The 20,622-nt window shown below is 40.0% G+C and overlaps 2 protein-coding genes across 2 annotated transcripts in view; both read right to left on the bottom strand.

Annotated features, from left to right (window-relative positions):
* Positions 1 to 13,821, bottom strand: part of LOC115806344 (uncharacterized) — a 25,023-nt gene extending 11,202 nt beyond the window's left edge. Inside the window, exons 1-10 of the mRNA XM_030767019.1 lie at positions 13,772 to 13,821; positions 8,100 to 8,280; positions 7,796 to 8,015; positions 5,844 to 7,629; positions 3,909 to 4,082; positions 3,621 to 3,794; positions 2,272 to 2,445; positions 1,850 to 2,023; positions 1,717 to 1,763; positions 821 to 1,328 (exon numbers count right to left, since the gene is read on the bottom strand). Coding sequence (XP_030622879.1) covers positions 821 to 1,328; positions 1,717 to 1,763; positions 1,850 to 2,023; positions 2,272 to 2,445; positions 3,621 to 3,794; positions 3,909 to 4,082; positions 5,844 to 7,629; positions 7,796 to 8,015; positions 8,100 to 8,280; positions 13,772 to 13,821 — 3,488 coding nt within the window. The remainder of the gene's footprint in view (positions 1 to 820; positions 1,329 to 1,716; positions 1,764 to 1,849; positions 2,024 to 2,271; positions 2,446 to 3,620; positions 3,795 to 3,908; positions 4,083 to 5,843; positions 7,630 to 7,795; positions 8,016 to 8,099; positions 8,281 to 13,771) is intronic.
* Positions 13,822 to 16,476: 2,655 nt separating this feature from the next.
* LOC115806343 (NACHT, LRR and PYD domains-containing protein 12-like) overlaps positions 16,477 to 20,622 on the bottom strand; it is a 51,385-nt gene continuing 47,239 nt past the window's right edge. The window contains exons 14-15 of the mRNA XM_030767018.1: positions 17,632 to 17,676; positions 16,477 to 16,480 (exon numbers count right to left, since the gene is read on the bottom strand). Coding sequence (XP_030622878.1) covers positions 16,477 to 16,480; positions 17,632 to 17,676 — 49 coding nt within the window. The remainder of the gene's footprint in view (positions 16,481 to 17,631; positions 17,677 to 20,622) is intronic.

Raw genomic sequence — 20,622 nt, 5'->3', positions numbered from 1 at the left:
CTGATGTGTCTTTAGTTTACTGCATTGTGAGTAAATGCAAATGTTACTCAACATCAGCCTCATGACATATTTAGACTTTATCCATACAACTATCAGAGTATCATCCCTGAGCAAGTCTGATAATACTGAAAATGAAACACACACCCTCACAAACACAGAGAGCGAGCAGGAGAGAGAGAGAGAGAGAGCGAGAGAGAGAGAGAGATTATGTCAAAAAGGGCACATTATAAAGGTGTTTATTCACAAATTTCCCCGTTCAATATACAAATATACATGTAGGTTAAATAAAAGTAAATAAAAATAAAAGTACCATCAGAGATTATTCCACATATTTTTACAAAGTATCATTTCAGCTCTAGTAGGTGTAGTTAATGCCAATAAAGGTGTCAAACAACACAAGTTCTCTAACTGCCATCATAAAAGGAGAGCTGCGTCTTCCTTCAGTGCTCTGTCAGATAGAAAATGCTGTTTGGACAATCCAAAACTGGTCTGTGAGTTTAAAACACTCCTCAGCCTTATGCCACTCTCGCAGTTCCTCACATGATAATACATTTTACATTTACCAAAGCAAATTCACAAATAATTATTCTAATCAGTGATGTAAATGGTAGGTCATTTGTGTGCAATTCATAACCATGACCTAGTACAATTTACAATTTACAATTTACAATTTGGTATTTGGCAGATGCTTTTAGCCAATGTGACTTACAATCAGTGCATCAGTCGGATTCCTAATACCTCATAAGCAGAGATCACAATAAGACTGAGAGTGCTGTCTTTGCCTTTGAGACCTTAACAAATTCAGGGGGTCGGTCCCAGCTGACACAGAGTAACAGATGCGTGAGGGTAAACCCCAAACCCTGCATAGACGGGCTCAGTGAATGCGGTGTGGAATGTGTACAGGAGGGTCAGTGTGCCATTGAAGATGCTGTAGAAGGACAGAGTGCCAGCAGCCCAATCTAAATACACTCCTATTCTGGTACAGTAGAAATAAGGTGTGACTATTTCCATACCATTGTGCCAGAAAGCAAATCCATCACTCTGGCATTTCAGCATAAAGGACTTGCTGTCCATTCCCATACAAACATTCTCCTTGTCGATGCTCTTATATGTGACCCCCAGAAGAACTCGTATTCCGCTCCACTCCACCTCCCAGTAACAGCGCTCAGTCAGGGCCTCTCTGCAGAGAATGTGAGGGTGGACCTTAAATCTGTCAGGATGATCAGGATATGGAGACTCTACTGAAGTGTGCATCACTGTCCTGTTGTCTTTGGACAGAGAGAGGAGTTTATGTGCTGTGTTCTGGTCCAGTGTGAGCTGAAAGGCATCTGTAGACAAAACGGAAGTTGACATTATAATATTTTTTGATGTCATTATAATATCACATTCAATGCTGGGATCAAAAAACATTAACCATATTGAAGGTCAGATATCATTCACATTCAGCTTTTCTTAATGGAGTTTATTCTATTACTATTATTATTATTATTATTATTATTATTATTATTATTGTTGTTGTTGTTGTTGTTGTTGTTGTTGTCGTTGTTGTATTATTATACCAACATATCGTTTAAATGATAAATACTTCTACATCACTCTCATATAACTATTCTACTGAAAAAAACAGTTCCATAACCCCCTCTGCTCTCCTCTTATGGTCTTTCTTGGATGTGAAAGCTATACATGAATTCTGTTAGTGATCATAACAAGACTTACATTTCCTAAGCCCAGGATTCGTCCTGCATTCTCCACTGTGGTCCAGCCTGCAGGCAAATAAGAACAGACAGATTGAATAGGAGGAGTAGAGTCTAAACAGTACTGTAACAATGGGAGAGCTTAACGCACTTACTCCAGTTTCTCCAGTTTACAGAGTGGATCCTCCAGTACACCATGGAGCAGCTTCACCCCTGAGCCCCCTGGGTGATTGTAGCTCAGATCCAGCTCTCTCAGGTTTGAGGGGTTTGATCTCAGCGCTGAGGCCAGAGAGGCACAGCCTTCCTCTGTGATTAGACAGCCTGACAGCCTGCAGAGACAGTTAGACAAGGTTTCAGTGTCTGGATTGGAGCTTCTGAGAGGTATTCTGATGGTTGAGCCTGATAAGTAAAGATGATAAATGGTTAGTTGGAGGAGAGTTGGGGGAATGAATGATATGCTTGAGAAATGATAGTACACAGAGTGTCACATGTGATGTTACGTGTATTATTCTTCAAACTCCAGGCATCTGAAGTATCATGTATCATTACTTAATATTGTGTATTTCACTGGCCTTACCCCAGTGTGTGTACGTAACAGTGTGGATTCTTCAGTCCAGCGGAGAGCAGCTTCACTCCTGAATCCTGCAGGTCATTGTCCCTCAGCTCCAGCTCTCTAAGGTTAGAGTGGGGAGGTTGTAGAACTGAGGCCAGATCTGAACAACAGCCATCGGTGAGACCACAGGAACTCAGCCTGTGGAATGAGGAAACAAGTAAACACACATACCAGGGGAAACAAGAGATCTCATACACCAGGAGGATCAGGTAACAATTCCTCTGATAATCTGAACTTGATATAAAAATCTCTAATAGAGTTTTCTCTTTTTCCTCCTGGACATTATTATTATTATTATTATTATTATTATTATTATCAATGTTATTACTATTAGTGGTAGTAATAGCAGTAGTAGTAGTAGTCTTAGTAGTACTACTAGTAGTAATAGTTGTAGTAGTAACATATTTTAGAATTAAACTTTATTTATTTATTTATTGCACAATAATGCAAATAAAAGTTACACTTAAACTTAGCCTTTTATTATAGTTAGAGCTGTCTTTAGAGCTAAACATGTTATGTTTGTCAGCATGGCATTACTACAAGGTCACAGAGGAATACAAAGGAGACATAACCATTTGTGTGTGTGTATATATATATATATATATATATATATAGTGGCACAGCGGACATTAAACATTCTAGCAACTTGTCAGCATTTGTGAGTTCCTTGATTGTCACCAAACACTTAACGTGTGCTGCTCTATAAATACTAAAGGGCATCCAAGTGGTGGCACAAAGTCCTAAATTTTCGTGGTCCTTGAAAGATCCACTCACACTCCTGCATGCTCTGAGCCCATTACTTGGAGTTAAAGCAGACCTTTCTACAGGGGTCACGTGGAAATAGGACTCAAGAGGAGAAATCAAAAATGCACCTAAAGAGGAGGTTTACCACTGCCTGGCAATATTCAATCAAATCTGCCCTCCAAAAAAAAACAAAACAAAAGTTTTCAGCATTTTTTCTAGTACTTCAGTAAGATTAAAGTACCAGGCAAACTGACTCGACCTGGAAGCCTCTGTGGAGCCTCTGAGAGCATGTTATATCCAAATATGTGAGCAATTTATGTGGTATAATGGAGTGCATATCATGTAAGTACTTTTTTTTAGAAGTGTGTGTTCAGAATGGAGACAGATATTAGAGAAATGGTGGAAGCACGTGTGTACGTGTGTTTGTCTCTCTACGCCATTGTGTAAGCAAATAAAGTGTGTTTCAAATACTCAAATGACAGTAGTTTTACTTCTACCTGTATTGTGTGAGGCAGTCTAAACAAGCAAGGTTTCTCTTAGTGATTACAAACATGTATCCCATTACTCACCCCAGTATCTCTAGTTTACAGTTTGGACTCGTCAGTCCAGTACAGAGCAGTTTCACTCCTGAATCTGTCAGGTTATTGTAGCTGAGATCCAATTTTTTCAGCGGTGAGTTCACAGATCGGAGAACTGAGGCCAGAGATTCACAGGATTTCCATGAAAGATTGCAGCCAACCATCCTGTAATGAATAATTCTATGGTCATAATGTTTGATTCTATTATTACACACACACACACACACACACACACACACACACACACACACACTACACGGTGTTTCAACTGTTACTCACTCCAGTTTCTGTAGGTTACAGTGGGGACTCATCAGTCCAGCACAGAGCAGTTTCACACCTGAATCTGTCAAGGTGTTGCAGCTGAGATTTAACTCTCTCAGGGGTGAGTTCACAGACTGGAGAGCTGTGGCCACAGATCCACAGGATTCAGGTGAGAGGTTGCAGATGGCAAGTCTATAGGGAACAATTCAAAGATTCATTTCGTTTATAACAAACAAACTTCTCATGTTGTCTCAAAACAGCAAGGGAGGCCTTCTTATTGAAGAAGACAACAGAGGCCAGCAATACTGGGTGCATGCCCTGTAGAGGAGGTGATGGTGGAAGGTATTCAAGTCCCTTGTGTGACTGCGTATCAATGTTTAGCTTCTCTTCCTTCCAGAACTGACTGGGTGAAGAGTCAGTCTGAGGAAAAATGAGCTATGGGGGATATTTCCAGAGGAGGCAAAGAGATTTAAGACATATATGGGTGTTTGCCCCATGTCAGCCAAATATCCCTAAGCTCCTCGCTCAGCTGTGGGGCCAGAGTTTCTGCAGCTTATGATGAAAATCTCGACAGGGCAGATAAGATGCTGAACGATATTCCAGTAGGGAGTGCAACAGGAATTACAGTCATGCTTCCACAATCATCTCGGAGAGGGACCCATAAAATCAGCATTCGTGGACCAAAGTTCGGAAATGATGAAAAAGTCATCAGAGGTCAGATAAGCCTTCAAAGACTATGACCAACATTGTACAAAAGTATGAATAAAATGGAGGATAGTAATGCTTCTGCAGAAATGCAATCATTTATACATTACACCACTCTGCAAATTCAGCAGACCTACACTCATACCACACAGGCGTAAGCATGTGTATTACTCACCCAAGTTTCTGTAGTTTACAGTTTGGACTTATCAGTCCAGTGCAGAGCAGATTCACGCCTGAATGTGTCAGGTTATTGTAACTGAGATCCAGTTCTCTCAGGGGTGAGTTCACTGACTGGAGAGCTGAGACGATAGTTACACAGGATTCAGATGAGAGATAACAGCCAGCCAGTCTGTTTGAATCAAAAGATTTGTTCAGTTTATAACACATTTACATTACATGTTCCGTTGCATGCATACTAAACATAATATATTCTTTAAACTGGAGTTGATTCTGGTTGATTCAGTTTCAAGGAATAAGGGGTGATAACAATCAATTTCAAGAGATAAGGGGTGAGCCAGAAAAAGTTGATTAATTGATTTCAGTTGATTATAGAATATTCAACTATCCTTTTAAATTAAAATACGTTTGTTGAAATCCTTTAAAGAACAAGAACTAATCAGTGCTGCATTGTGTCCATAAGAGCAATTTTAGGAATTAACAAATGATCTGTTGACACTGGAAGTGTGTCATTTAATGAACCATAGCTGCATATGTCCTCAGAATTTCATGTAAGTGTTAATTAACAAAATTTACGAGGGTTCAAGAGATACATCTATTTCATTGTTTTGGTGATGGCTTTCCCATCATTATCTCAAGAATCTTCAGAAGTTGACACTTATGGCCCTAGCAGCTAACAAAAGCAAACTGCACAGGACATACTCACTATGTACTATTTCTCGTGTGCTAACCATAAAATTTTGAAACATAAATAAATATGAGTTTGCGTTGATTAAAGTCTTAGGTCAAACAGTGAATTTTAGATAAATCCATTTGAGTCCCTTGCAATTCAGTGTTATTTTCGGCTCATTCTGGGCTCTGAGATGTGATTTGTGCTTGTAGCTCTAAAAACATAATTTAACATATGGGAGAGAGGTCAATAAAGTAACACAGACATGTATATGTCAAAATCCAAATATCGCTGTAGAGTGACAACCAATGTTTGGATTAAGAGAGAATATGAGATGATTTAAAAATAACCTTCATTAAAAAAAGAAGATAGTGATTAGATAATAATTTAACATTACTGACCTGGCTCTCTTGCATGTCCTCAGTACTGGTAGCAGCCTCTGCTGACCTGCTGCTGATGTTTTGTACATCTTCAGATCAAACTCATCCAGCACCTCCTCTGTCATCAGTAACATATAAGCCAGAGCTGAACACTGATCTGGTTTTATATCCTTATCTGAGAGAGTTCCTGATCTGAAGGCAGTCTGGATTTCCCTTACTAGAGAGTTATAATTCAGCTCATGGAGACAGTGAAACAGATTGGTGATCCTTTCTGGTGATGATTCCTCTCTGATCTTTGTCATTATGTATTGAATTGACTCTGCAGTGTTGTATGTTCTCATTTCAGAACTGTATTTTCTTATGAGGTCTTGTAGAAGGGTTTGAATGGGTTCCAGTGAAAGGCCAAGAAGGAAGCGGAGGAAAAGGTCCAAGTGTCCATTCTTGCTCTGCAGAGCTTTGTCCACTACACTCTTGTGCAAATTTAGCAATGATGATCCATAATGTGTAGTTGTCATTGAATTGAAAACATCTTTGCTCTCATTTACGCATGTAACATGTGCATATACTGCAGCAAGATGCTCCTGAATGCTCAGATGTCCAAAACAGAAAACCTTCTCCCTGTACAATCCCAACTCCTCTCTGAAGATCTCTGGACACACTGAAAAGTACTCTGATGCTTCATTCACATCAATGCCACATTTGCTCAGGTCCTCCTCATAAAATATCAGATTGCCCTTCTCTAGCTGTTGGAAAGCCAGTTCTCCCAGTTTTAGAATCATCTCTTTGTCTGATTTAGACAAGTTCTTTGGTTTTCTGAGTGTGGCTTCATGGTACTTCTTATTCTTCAAACTGATCTGAATGAATAGGAAGTGTGTATATATCTCAGTCAGAGTTTTGGGAATTTCAGTGTTGCCTGCATCACCCATCATATTCTCAAACACAGTGGCTGAAATCCAACAGAAGACTGGAATTAGGCACATGATATAGAGGCTCCTTGATGACTTGATGTGTGTTATGACTCTGTTGGCCAGGTTCTGATCACTGATTCTCTTCCTGAAGTACTCCTCCTTCTGACGGTCACTGAACCCACGGATCTCTGTGACCTGGTGGATACACTCAGGAGGGATCTGATTGGCTGCTGCTGGTCGGGAGGTTATCCAGAGGAGAGCAGAGGGAAGCAGATTCCCCTTGATGAGGTTTGTTAGCAGCACATCCACTGAGATTGATTTTGTCACATCACAGCAAACCTCATTGTTCTGGAAATCTAAAGGAAGTCGACACTCATCCAAACCATCAAAGATAAAGAGCAATTTTACTCCATCTTCAATACATTTCGAGCCCTTCAGCTCAGGGGCATAGTGATGAAGTATCTGGATGAGACTGTAGTTCTCTTTCTTCAGATTAAGATCCCTGAAAGGCAGAGGGACTATGACTGTGATATCTTGATTGGCTTTTCCTTCAGCCCAGTCGAGAATGAACTTCAGCACAGAGACAGTCTTTCCAATTCCAGCTGTTCCCTTTGTCAACACTGTTCTGATTTTTCCTCCATGTTCAAGATGCGTTTTGAATATGTCATTACATTTGATTGGAGTCTCTTGAGAAGTTTGTCTCTTGGAGGTCATCTCAATTTGTCTGACCTCATGTTCATCACTGACCTCACCACTTCCTCCCTCTGTGATGTAAAGCTCCGTATAGATCTCGTTTAAAAGAATTTCTGTTCCTTTTCGTGAAATTCCTTCAGAGATATGTTGAAATTTTTGTCTCAGTTTTGCTTTATTTTCTTCTGTGACTTTTCTTACAGGAAAATCTAGGCAGATAGAAACAAATACTCTGATAGATGTACATGTGTTTTTCATTGATACCCAAACTATATGTGTTAAGTTAAAAAAAATGCATTACAGTCAGAGTGTGTCAGCTATGTGTTAATCTGAAACATCCCTCATTAAAACAATTCCGTTGTTTCATTTACTTACCAGCATTAAGGACGTGCATTACGATCCTCTGAGCCGCCTGTTCATCAAAACTCTCCAACATTTTATCAGCAACACCACACACATCAAGATCCTCTGGTCGACTCCCTAAGCAATCGGGATAATTCCTATTAAGTTCTTTTTTGAAGATTTCAAAGTCAGCTATTTTCATTTTGGCAAGGGCAGTCCTCAGAAGGCTTGGGGTGTCTGGTACACGAGAGATCTGCAACAGACAAAGAGAGAGGGCACTTTACTGTAGATTACTCCTCCAGTGAGGATGCAATGAATATCTAGAGTTACCACTCACCTCTCTGTAGACTTTAGTGTGGCCTTTGTGTTCCTCCACTGCACAAACTTTACAGATGTCTGTCTGGTCAGTCTTACAGAACACCTCCAGAACTCTGTGGTGCTGCTGACAGAGTCTCTGCTCCAGGTCTCCAGTCACCTCCACCAGTGTCTGCCTCTGGAGTCCTGAACTTCTCACTTTGCTTTATGAAAGTAGATTAAATTTAGTAAAATTTACGTTTACAGCAAGTGCTTCCCACTGTCAAAAATTTCAGCTTATCACAGCATGGCACTGTGGGATTCATTATATAAGTTATAACATTTCAATCCTTCATGTAAAATCTAAACCTCCAGCTTCATTACTCTTCAGATAAGTTTAGCCATCCATTGACTCCAGACACAATGCAGTATTTTTTTTTTTTCTTTTTTGATTGCGTTCCTGTGTTGGCAAAGATATATATAGTGGAACAGCAGAACATCTGTTTTATTTAGAGCCTGTACCTTTGGTCTTTTGTATGAGGCTTTTTGTTGAAGTCGATAAATCTCTCTATTGAACTCTTCAGATGATTGCTGTTCGGAGAATGAACAATTTTAGTTACATTTATGTGGATAACGTTACAGAGGCACAAACGCACATGCATACACACACATACATGCACACACCAGCACAAACACAGACACACACAGTGCTTTGCATGTTGTAGTGTTTAAAATATGTGTGAGCCCAAAAAACAACAACAACGACAAAACCAGAACTTGTCTATGACTGAAAGTGTCTCTCTCTTTGTTTCCTCATCTGTCTTTTTCTGTGAAGTACATACCATTGCACCTCAGTATGTGATATTTGGCCAAATCCAATCGGTGCCATCATGGAGTCATCACTCCTCAAAGTCAGAGGTTGTGGTTCATGGGATTCTAGTGAATTGAGTCCCTTCTCCTGCTCCCTGTGTGTAAAATATATAATTTAAGTCACCTTTATTATGATAGCATCACATGAATACACAAACACACACACACACTTAGTTTTATGGGAGATGTCGTAGTTGTTTGAATAATGTCTATTTCTGTTTTTAAGTCTAAATAACAAGAGAAATGAACTCTTCTGTGACCGAAAGTGACTTTTCGTTTTTTTTTTCATCCGTGCTTTTCTGTAGAATACATACCATTGTGATATTTGGCGAAATCCAATCGGTGCCATCATGGAGTCATCACTCCTCAAAGTCAGAGGTTGTGATTCAGGGGACTCTAGTGAATCGAGTCTCTTCTCTTGCTCTCTGTGTGTAAAATATAGAATTTCATTCATCATGTCAATATACTTTTTTTCCAGTTTTATTGGCATTTGATCCCATACTTGATGTCCTGGTCCTGTATGTTGACATTTTGGTATATGGTAATGGCACTGACATTCCTGAAGACTGTTGTCAGCTATGCTTTACCTAAGTCCTTTAGTGCATAAAGCCCACTTTTCCACTTTTCTCTTGTCAGTGTTAGTATTACAGTAAGACAACTAGACTAAATACCAGCAACAAAAAGACATCAAGGTGACCAAAAAAAAACAAAACAAAAAAAAACATGTTCAGATAAATTACAGTCATAATTCACAGCTCTAAAAATACATTTTACTTAATTCTTTATTACGATAAACTTGTTTTGTTAACTTGAGGCAAATGTGGTCACACATGGCTTAAGGAAATGAATAGTGTTAATCACTTTGCCTCACAATCAGCAGCTGACAGTGTCTTCACATTCTCCTCCCTCTCTACCTGTGGAAACTGTAAATCTGAAAACATTATCTTTGGATTTCCTTATACGGCCATTGACTGGACCTCGTCGGAGCGTACATTGAGTCATCACTTCTCACAGAAGTGAATGATGATTCCAGAGACTTTGATGTGTTCTGCTGCTCCCTGTGTGTAAAACATTGAATTAAGGTCACCCTTACTCCCCCCACCCCCCCTCTTGTTCTCCATCACCACCCTAGATCCCTACAATTCTGCACATATAATCACATTTCTGGATGTCCTACGTAATGTAGTTGCACAAGATGGACCAGAGCAGTTGAGGTTTGTTGTCAGCTGGGACAATGTTAGTTTTCACTGGGCTGCTCTAGTCTGGGACTGGTTCACCTAGCACAATAACTTCACAGCTGTGTACTTGCCCTCTTACTCCCAATTTCTCAATCTGATTGAGGAATTCTTTTTGGCTTGACATTGGAAAGTGTACAATTGCCAACCACATGCCTGCCTGCTTCTTCTGCAAGCAATGGAAGAAGCATGTGGAGACACTGAGGTGGGATCAGTCCAGGGTTGGATACAGCACGCAAGGCAATATTTTCCTCATTTTCCTCATTAGCCAAGTCAGGGATACCATTGCTTATGATCTGGTGATGCTGCCAGACCCTAACAGAAAGGTGGGATCCGTAAACCATCCACCCCATCCCTTGCAATACCATTTTTTTGTTTACCATTGCACCGTAGTTTTAGTGTAGCTATTTTTGTTTCTATGAGTTTATACGCAACATACTGTATTGATCACTGTTCTATAATTCTACTTTACTTTGTGGTTTATTTGTTGTTGTAAAAACTTGCAATGGCAAAAAAGCTGTATATATATATTTTTCCCGAAAGCCTTTTTATTTTTGTGTTCATCAGAGTGTTGTTGTTGCTTTGAAAGAGTAATTCAGATGGTGCATGTGTGTATCATATTGTTACAAAAATGCCATTTTGAAAGAGAACTGTTCCATTTTGAGTACAGTTTCATTTTGACATGGAAGTGAGATGTTTATCTCCAAGTGTTGTGTTTTATTTGGCTTGTGTGTCGAGCTTTGACACAATGAGCCAAATTCTGCAACAATTGTCTAAGCAATCCCAAAAAACCCCCCGTAATTTCATCAATGTGATTAAAAATTGTTTTCATCGATTTATATTGAAGGTTTTTTGTTTTTTGTTTTTTTTCTGAATGCTGAAAGGCTAACAGACTATCTCTGAAACCTTTAACACTTGGTTTGTAGTTTAATAACACACTTTTTGCAAAACTATAAGCATTGGTCCCCACATTGCTACACAATTTTGCGAATTGCCTTTCCACACTGACACATGTGTGAAAAACACGTTTAGACAATGGGTTCACTTACAGCTCAGAGTTTGAGCACTATAAATAGGCCACAGGTAGACATTTGGTTTGGATGACAATGGAGGCCAATACTGGATAGAGAGTAATAGGGGTGGCAACTAGAAGAGGACAACTCCTGGCTCAAGACAACATCGCATGCGATGTGAATGAAATCTTATGGCCAGGCCCACAAAGAAGGTGAGACTTGTCCTAATTGTTTCTGTTCTTTTTTTTTTTCTTTTTTTTTTCCTAGCACAAACATTTATGTTTTCGTCTACTGCACTTTTTGTTGTTTGAGGAGTGTTGGAATATTTTGAGGAAAAAAAAAGAAAGACTTTTTCCCCTTATTGTGTGTTATGTTCAGAATATACATCCAACCTTTACACATTTGGATACCTGTATGTATGTGTGTTTACTACATGTATGACAAAACTGTATTGTTAACTGCTATGACCTGCACACAGAAAAAGCTAAAGCCACGTGTGTTTTTCATTTATACTATCAGTACGTAGCTGGTGCTTCATGTGCCTGTTCAAATAATGGTTTGTGTGGTTTGTACTGATGCAAAAACAAGGGTTTGAAGAGTTTTGGAAGAATTGCTTGCTTTTGCAAGAGATGTAGAATGTTTTGCTGGTTTGGTGTAAGGTTTTGTGGGTAGTGTGAAGAACTTTGCAAAAATAGCCTATAGTTTCAAAGACAGTACCTGAGCAATCAGAAAACACTGTAATAATACAATGAACTTCTTTGTAAAATGGAGACAGATACAATCACAAATGGTTCACAAAAATGTTAATCACCTTCTTTCTCAATCAACAGCTCTCAATATCTTCAGGTCGTCTTCCCTCTATTTGTTTAAAGTGCCCATAGAAACTGAAAATTTGATATTACCTTTGGATTTCTTTATATGGCCTTTGACTGGACCTAGTTGGTGTGTACATTGAGTCATCACTTCTCACAGAAGTGAACGATGATGCTGGGGACTCTGATGACCATGATCTGTTGTGCTGTTCCCTGTTTGTGAAATATAAAGTTTAAATCACCTTACCAGGGAAACCTCACAAAATCTCTCTCTCTCTCTCTCTCTCTCTCTCTCTCTCTCTCTCTTAGAAATCTAAATTGTATAAATCTTTAACTTTTGGATTTCTGGATTTGTATCATTTTGATCATAAATTATGTTCCAAACTGGAAGTTCATATAGTAACGTATAGCTCAAGAGAATGTTGACCTCATTGTTAAATGTTATAGAATGGTTAAGCCCCAGTGAATGAATAACATTCATAACAATCAGAAAACTGATTCCCATAACATATTTCTAAGATTATAACAGTAACATTTCTGGGGGTTTTGAGCATTAAGAATCTTTTCAGGTCTTCCCATGTAATGATGAATGAAAGTGAAACTTACCAAAAGTGAATTTTCTGTTTCACAGGTATTTCTTCCGGAGATTCTCTGTCATTGTTTTGCGACAAACAGTTAGAAATGTTCAGCTTTCCAACTTTGCAATGATCAAAACCATGTAAACAAAAACCGAGCGGCTTTACCTCCACTCGAGTTACACGTAATCCACACTGTTGTCAAGTCAGTATGATTCGAAACATAAGGGATCAAAAGGTTAAATAGAAATTACAAAATCTAATTTTTTTTTTAATTACATTATTATACTCATTTTTAAATGAGCTGTCTGAGGTCAATTTAGGTACATGTCATTTTAGCAAACTTGCTCAAATAGTTAAAACAAAGGGATCACAATTGTGCATGTGTATGTGTGTGTGTGTGTGTGTGTGTGTGTGTGTGTGTGTGTGTGGCAGGTTTCTGGATTATTTTATATTTTACAGATTTAACTAATCTTAAATGGACTCTAATGAAGTACACAGTAACTGCAGTCATTCGTGAGGGGAGTGAAGGAGGAGGTCTCATTTGTCAGTCACTGGTGCTCAGTCCTGAATCCCTTCTCTTTTCAATACTCTGAATGCTACACAGTGAAAAGTGGAGTCTGACCTTTTTCTTTGGATGACATACTTCCACTGCATCTCTCTTTCTGGTTTTTAGTGGCTATCAGTCAGTGCATCTAGGATTTGGAAGATTGAGTTGACCAGTCTTTGCAAGCCCACTCTGATGCAGATTTCCACTGCTCTTGGACTGATCCTGGGTGACCTCTTTGTGTAAGTTTGTTTCAGTGGACTGGTTCTGACTGTGATTTTAAGACACTGCGACCCTTCAAATTCATTTTAAAAGTCAGTTCTTGTATCTGTATGTCCTCTGACTCCCCTATGTTAAATGGTTCCAGTCTGTATCCCAGTTGTTGAGTAGTTTTAACTACTGCTTAACATCATAACTAATGACTACATAGCAATTAGTCAATATGGCCATGAAAGTTTTGTATGTGACCTATGCTAATCTGATGTCTGATGTCTTGATGTCCTCCATTAATATAATTAATGTCACTGCTGCTACTACCGCTGTTACTACCGCTGTTACTACTACTACTAACAACAACAACAACAACAACAACACATGTATATGTAATAATAAGGAATATATCACATGTCAATTAAAGGTACAACAAGAAAAGTTGTAATTTACCCCAGTTCAGGGCCAGTGCCCATGCGTTCACTCTGACCACCGTGACTCATTTTGAAGAAGACATGCAAATCTACACCAAGAGAAAAATAAAAAATAATAGTAATAATAATTTTTAAAAAGGCACAAAAAACATGTGAATTACTCATGGCTGTGAGACATGTTTGCGGTAAGTGTGAACTGATAAAATTGGACTATCTTTGTTCTAATAATGTGATTAACCACTTTGGCCAAATAACTCCTACAGAGTTTTGAAACAGGAATCACTTTCTGACACGAAGCACCGCTGTCAGAAATTCTATTTGGCTCTACAATACATTTCCGAGATATGATTAATAAAAAAACTAATCCTAGATTAATCTGAAATTCATCACTATTAAATCAGAAATCGTAGTTGGACCAACTGTATATTTTTTTTCATCAGAGAAAAGACTTTGTGTAAGTATTAGTTGGAGAGTGAAATGTAAGAGAATATTACTGACCTGTTCATCTCCTCCCCTGTCTTTACTGTAACTGAAGACAGAGATGAACCTTTGATCTCATTAGTTTTACTATGTTACTCTGGACCTTGTTCTGATTTCATCACATTTATGGTTTTACAGCCAAGGTCTACCTATAGATACCAAAAGAGTAGTTGATCTGGATGCCGTAGTGATGCTCTTGTTATTACACAATACATTCTTAGACAGAGCAACAGTCATAATTGCACCCACCATGAGTGAGTGAGTGTATGAGAAAATCAGTGTTTCAGTAAATGTGTCATGATTTGGGAGTGACTGAATAAAAGTGTGAGTGAATGAGTGAGTGAGCGAGTGAATGAGTGAGTGAGTGAGTGAGTGAGTGGGTGAGTGAGTGAATGAGTGAGTGAATGAGCCTTCTATGAGTGTGTATTTTCAAAAAATAAGAAGTTAAACAACTGTTGAAAACTGTTTCCACCAAAATCTGCTACCACTTAAATGTTAGGCATGTTCCCGACTGCAGCTCTTTCATTATGTGTGTAAGGGGTCAAGTCATACACTGGACTGTATCAACATCCACCAAGTGCTAAACACCTGATTGGCAGGTGTGTAGCACTTGCTTTAATGATTATTGGAGTGATCTGCTCTTTGATCATTGCCTTCACCAAAGCCAGTCTGTCTCACACCTCAGTGTTAGTGGGCATCTCCATCACTCTTATCTCATTAATGCAGTCTTACTCCTTCACAATCCCATAATTACTCGTTCTTGAAATTGAGAGAGGAGTCTATAACAAAGCCTGCAATCATGCTTGCGCCCAAGGCAGAGTTCTGGACTTGACTCCATTCATTCAAACTCAGTGGATGGGTTTGATTTGACGGTCTGCTACTGCCCTGTTCTCCTTGTGTGTGCCAACTGATCTGCTTTACAGATTATAACCGTCATGAGTCTGGCCAGAGCACTATGTTTAGCAGTGCGTACTTTACATAACACATTAAATGAATGTGCGCAACAGAGGTCAGTAGGGGGAGCCGTCTAATCTGAGTGAGTTCTGTTAACTAAAATGATTTTGTCAACTAATATTAACATCTAGTGAGGTTGACTTTGAGGTTGACTTTGGAATTAGACTCAATCACATGAGTAAAACCAAAAAGTAACTTACATTCTAGACTCTTTGTTTTACTAACAAGCAACATTGGAGAAAAGAGGATATATTAAAACAATAACAACAATAACAACAACAACAATAAACCCCCCATATTAGAAGATTAGTTTTTTATTGTATTTAATGTCATAATATTTTGAAATATAGAGCAACATGAACACTGAGAAATATCAGTTAAATGTTGAAAAGACTGCAGGACCCATAGCACATACACATACACAACACCTACACACACACACACCCACACACACACTCAACACATACACATAGCACATACACACTCACGCATACACAGAGAGTGAGAGAGAGAGAGATAGAGAGAGAGAGAGAGAGAGTGAACATCCACAGCATACACATGCATACAGCACATCCACACACGCAGGAAATAGATGATCAAGCACAACACTCACATGAAATTGTTCGGGGGGGGGGGGGGGGGGGGGGGGGGGGGGGGGGGACCCAGAAACAAAAACAAAAACAAAAACAAAGTGGTATAGGTCAGTGATCTCTATTCAGTTTGATTGGGTTGCAGTTGTCACGTATACACAATGAAACGGTAAGAAAAAAAGCTTGTTCAAGTGTTAATGTAGTGTTCAAGTGTTCCCTTTTGCATCTATAGCACCATTAACTGAAAAACCTGCTTGTAATTTAAAGCTCGGTGGTTAAAAAAAATCATAATAATAATTATATTGGGTTGAAAACAGAAGCAAGTCACCTTGGTTTAAGAGCCAACTGCCTTTTTTCCCCCTTTTTTTCAAAAGGAAATTCTGCTTTCATCTGTGTTTCTTTGTAAGTTGTCACAAAGTGCATAACTTGATGGAATGCAAAGATTGTGCCCTGAGAGGATGCACTTACAGTAAGCTGCCAGCAAGCGGCAGTGTAGTGTTCCATCTTTGAGTAACAGTACTGTTTCAGTCTTTGTGTTTGCCACAATAATTTTCCCATATTTAAAAAAAAAATAGTTGATAAAATGCTTGAATGTCATGGCTTTTACATGTGACAATGAAATGTCACTGTATATCACTTGGCTGATCAGAGGGAAAGAGGAATCTGGGTGCTGTGTTGTGGTCCAGCGTGAGCTGACAGATCATCTGTAGAGAAGACGGAAATTCACACTTATATCACACTCATATCACACTCATATCACACTAATATCACACTCATATCACACTTATATCACACTCATATCACACTCATATCACACTCATATCACACTCATATCACACCCATATCACACTTATATCACACTCATATCACACTCATATCACACTCATATCACACCCATATCACACTCATATCACACTTATATCACACTCATATCACACTCATATCACACCCATATCACACTCATATCACACTTATATTACTGTTATATCACACTTATATTACACTTATATCACACTCATATCACACTTATATCACACTCATATCACACTTATATCACACTCATATCACACTCATATCACAGTCATATCACACCCATATCACACTTATATCACACTCATATCACACTTATATTACTCTTATATCACACTTATATTACTCTTATATCAAACTCATATCACACTCATATCACACTCATATCACACTCATAACACACCCATATCACACTCATATCACACTCATATCACATTCATATCACACCCATATCACACTCATATCACACTTATATTACTCTTATATCACACTTATATTACACTTATATCACACTCATATCACACTTATATCACACTCATATCACACCCATATCACACTCATATCACACTCATATCACACTTATATCACACTCATATCACACTTATATCACACTCATATCACACTAATATCACACTTATATTACTCTTATATCACACTCATATCACACTTATATCACACTCATATCACACTTATATCACACTCATATCACACCCATATCACACTCATATCACACTTATATTACACTCATATCACACTCATATCACACTCATATCACACTCATATCACATCCATATCACACTCATATCACACCCATATCACACTTATATCACACTCATATCACACTTATATTACTCTTATATCACACTTATATTACTCTTATATCACACTTATATTACTCTTATATCACACTCATATCACACTTATATCACACTCATATCACACTTATATCACACTCATATCACACTCATATCACACCCATATCACACTCATATCACACTTATATTACTCTTATATCACACTCATATCACACTTATATCACACTTACATCTCTCTGTCCCACGTATCCTCCCACTCCCCATCATGGTCTAGTCTGTGGAGAAATAATTACACATAAACTGAATAACAGTGATTAAGTCAAACATGAAAACAATTGTTAAATACACCATTTTGGTTAATTTATTTGTTTGTTTGTTTGTTTGTTTGCTTATCCTTTATTTAGCCAGGAAGGTCTCATTGACATACAACATCTCTTCTGCCAGGGAGTGCTGGTCAGGATGGATGGCAAAATAAGATTAAAAAGTCACATATAAAACCAGAAACGGGGGCAGATACCACTACAAAAACATATCAATAACACAGCAAACAGACACAAAACATACAGGAATCAATGGCTAAAATAACATTCAGCGAATGTAACCTGTTTTTAGACATTTCATTAATATAAGACAAACATACAGTGCTACTCTAAATTATTCGAACACCTCAAAGGTCTCATGCCAGACAGAAACAACATCACACTAAATAGCTAAATATAAGCACACCCTCATCTCTGTCACTCCGGTGCACTACCATCATGGATGTAAACAGAACATATATGTAGTTACCATAGTGGGACTACTAGTTTCTTGAAACACCAGGTGGTGCGATTTGGGCACATCATCAGTGGTGAACCCAGGGACATAAGGTGTTTCAGGTCTTAGATCATCACACGCCCTTACCTGGGCGACCCAGCCTGGCCGTCCAGGTGAGTGTCCATCAGTCCCCAGATTGTGTCCAAGTAGTGTGCTACACCATGGATCACCCCTCTTGATCCACAGCCACCTCGACACTTTTTCTGCAGCTTCGATGTTGTTGTTGGTGGCTCTTCTTTCCTGTAACCCTCTAATGTCAAGGAGACTGAGTGGCCTATGTAGAGACTGACCTGCAGAGCCCCTGCAGCCCACCTCAATGGGCTCGCAGCGGACCTTCCACCCATGCCTTTTATATTCCTCTACCAGTTCGAGGTATTTGGCATTCTTATGCTTGTGGGCCTCCTCTATCCAGTCTTCCCTGGGGACAGTGAGTTCCAACATGACCACTTGCTTAGAACCGTCAGATGTTAAGATCAAATCTGGCCTGAGTGTCCTCCTCGCAGCATGTTCCGGGAACTTCAGCTGCTTCCCTAGGTCCATCTTCAGCTGCCAATCACAAACCTTCCAAGCCCCAGCAGTGCAGGTTGGATGGGCTTGGAAGGACATCAGAAACTTGAGTCTGACTGGGTCTGACTTCCAAAGTTCTGCCCAGGTGATCTTACAAGCAGTTGCACGGTCCCAATTAGTCCAAGCTCCCTGCTTGCGTATGGTCTCTGTCCTGCTCCAGCATTCCTCTTCCACCTCTGCATGGATCTCTCCCTGGATCAGCTGACGTCTCTGTCTCCCCTGGCTTTGTCGTAGCGAGTTCTTGTATAGCCACCAAACCTGGCTAGTCCAGCTGCCACAGCCTACCACGATGCCATGTCTCAGCCTCACTTCTGCCTCTTCGACTGCCTCCTCTGCCCACCACTTCCTCCCAGTTCTAGCTGTGATACCTGCAGGGGAGACTCTGGTGTCGGTCGAGTCTCTATAAAGTAACACCGCTCTAACTCTGGTGACCTTAAATTCCTCTGTCAGGCTGGTGAAAGGAAGCTGCAGCTTGTTAGTGTCCCCAAACAGGGCAATGCTGCTTAGGCTCTTTGGTAGGCCTGGCCACCTGCGGAGGAAGTGGCTGATGTTTCGCTCAAAGTCCTCCATGATGGACAATGGAACTTCATATATCAGCAGTGGCCAGAGGAGTCCTAGCAGGATAAGACGCTGATAAACCCATGCCTTGAACTTCCCTGGATGTCCTTACTTATCTACTGCTGATAGACACGTTTTCTGCTCCATACAAGTTGACTGGAGCGCAACAGTGTCTCTTCCCCAGGTTCTTCACAGGCTTCTCAGACATCGATGGACTTTGGATTCCTCCCAAAGAAAAGCGGTGATATCAGACACACTTCATTTTCTGAGGATCAAGGACCAGGATTTGGCTGGCTTAAAACTCATTCTTGCCCATATGACGAGTCTTTCCAGCCCTTGGAGAGGCCACCAGCATCATGGCACTGATGATGCTGTGACAGGTCGTCCATGACAGCTCTGATCAGAGGTTGACGCATGCCAGATCTGGACAGGGGGGCCCTACATTCCACTTCCACTGACTTTACCAGCATGTTCATCGCCAAGACAAACAAGGACGCTGAAATGGTACAACCAGTGATGATGCCTTTCTTCAGGCGATGCCATGCAGATGTTGTTGTCCCAGAGGTGAATCTCAAACTGAAACTATTGTAGTATTCCAGTATGAGGTCTTTGATCCTGTCTGGAACATGGTATCTTGTCAGCGCTGTTGCCACACGTTTATGTGGAATGGATCCATAAGCATTGGCAAGATCCAGCCAAATGACTGCCAGGTCTCCTCTATTCTCCCTTGCCTCGAGGATCAACTGGGTAACCACTCCTGTGTGCTCTATACAGCCTGGCACACCTGGTACTCCTCCCTTCTGCAATGTGATGTCAATGTAGGAATTCCCGAGGAGGTACACTGTCAGGCAGTTAGCAAGAATCTTGAAAGAGACTTTGCCTTCCACTGAGGGAGATGGTGCGGAACTGCATGACGTCACTTACGTTCTCCTCCTTTGGTATCCAGACACCTTCTGCATGTCTCCACTGCTTGGCTACCTTCCCCCTCCGCCATACTACCCTGATGATCCTCCACAGTCTCTCCAGGAGTCTCGGGCAGTGCTTATACACTTTGTATGGCACTCCACTTGGCCCTGGAACTGAGCTAGTCCACACAGCTCTGACTGTATTTCTGACTTCTGCCAGGGTGGGCTTCTTGAGGTTAAACAGGAGGGAGGGTTCAGGTGGTGTAAATAGTTCTTTGCAGTGGGCCAGGTCAACCTATCTCCTACTGTCGCTGTAAGCATTGCTGAGATGTTGGTTGATGTCTTCTTCCGGGCATGCAAGTGTCCCGCTCCACT

This window comes from Chanos chanos, chromosome 3, assembly GCF_902362185.1.
Source record: "Chanos chanos chromosome 3, fChaCha1.1, whole genome shotgun sequence".
Lineage (NCBI taxonomy): Eukaryota > Metazoa > Chordata > Actinopteri > Gonorynchiformes > Chanidae > Chanos > Chanos chanos.
Note: the sequence above shows the minus strand (reverse complement) of the source record. Positions and strands in the feature narration are given on the sequence as shown.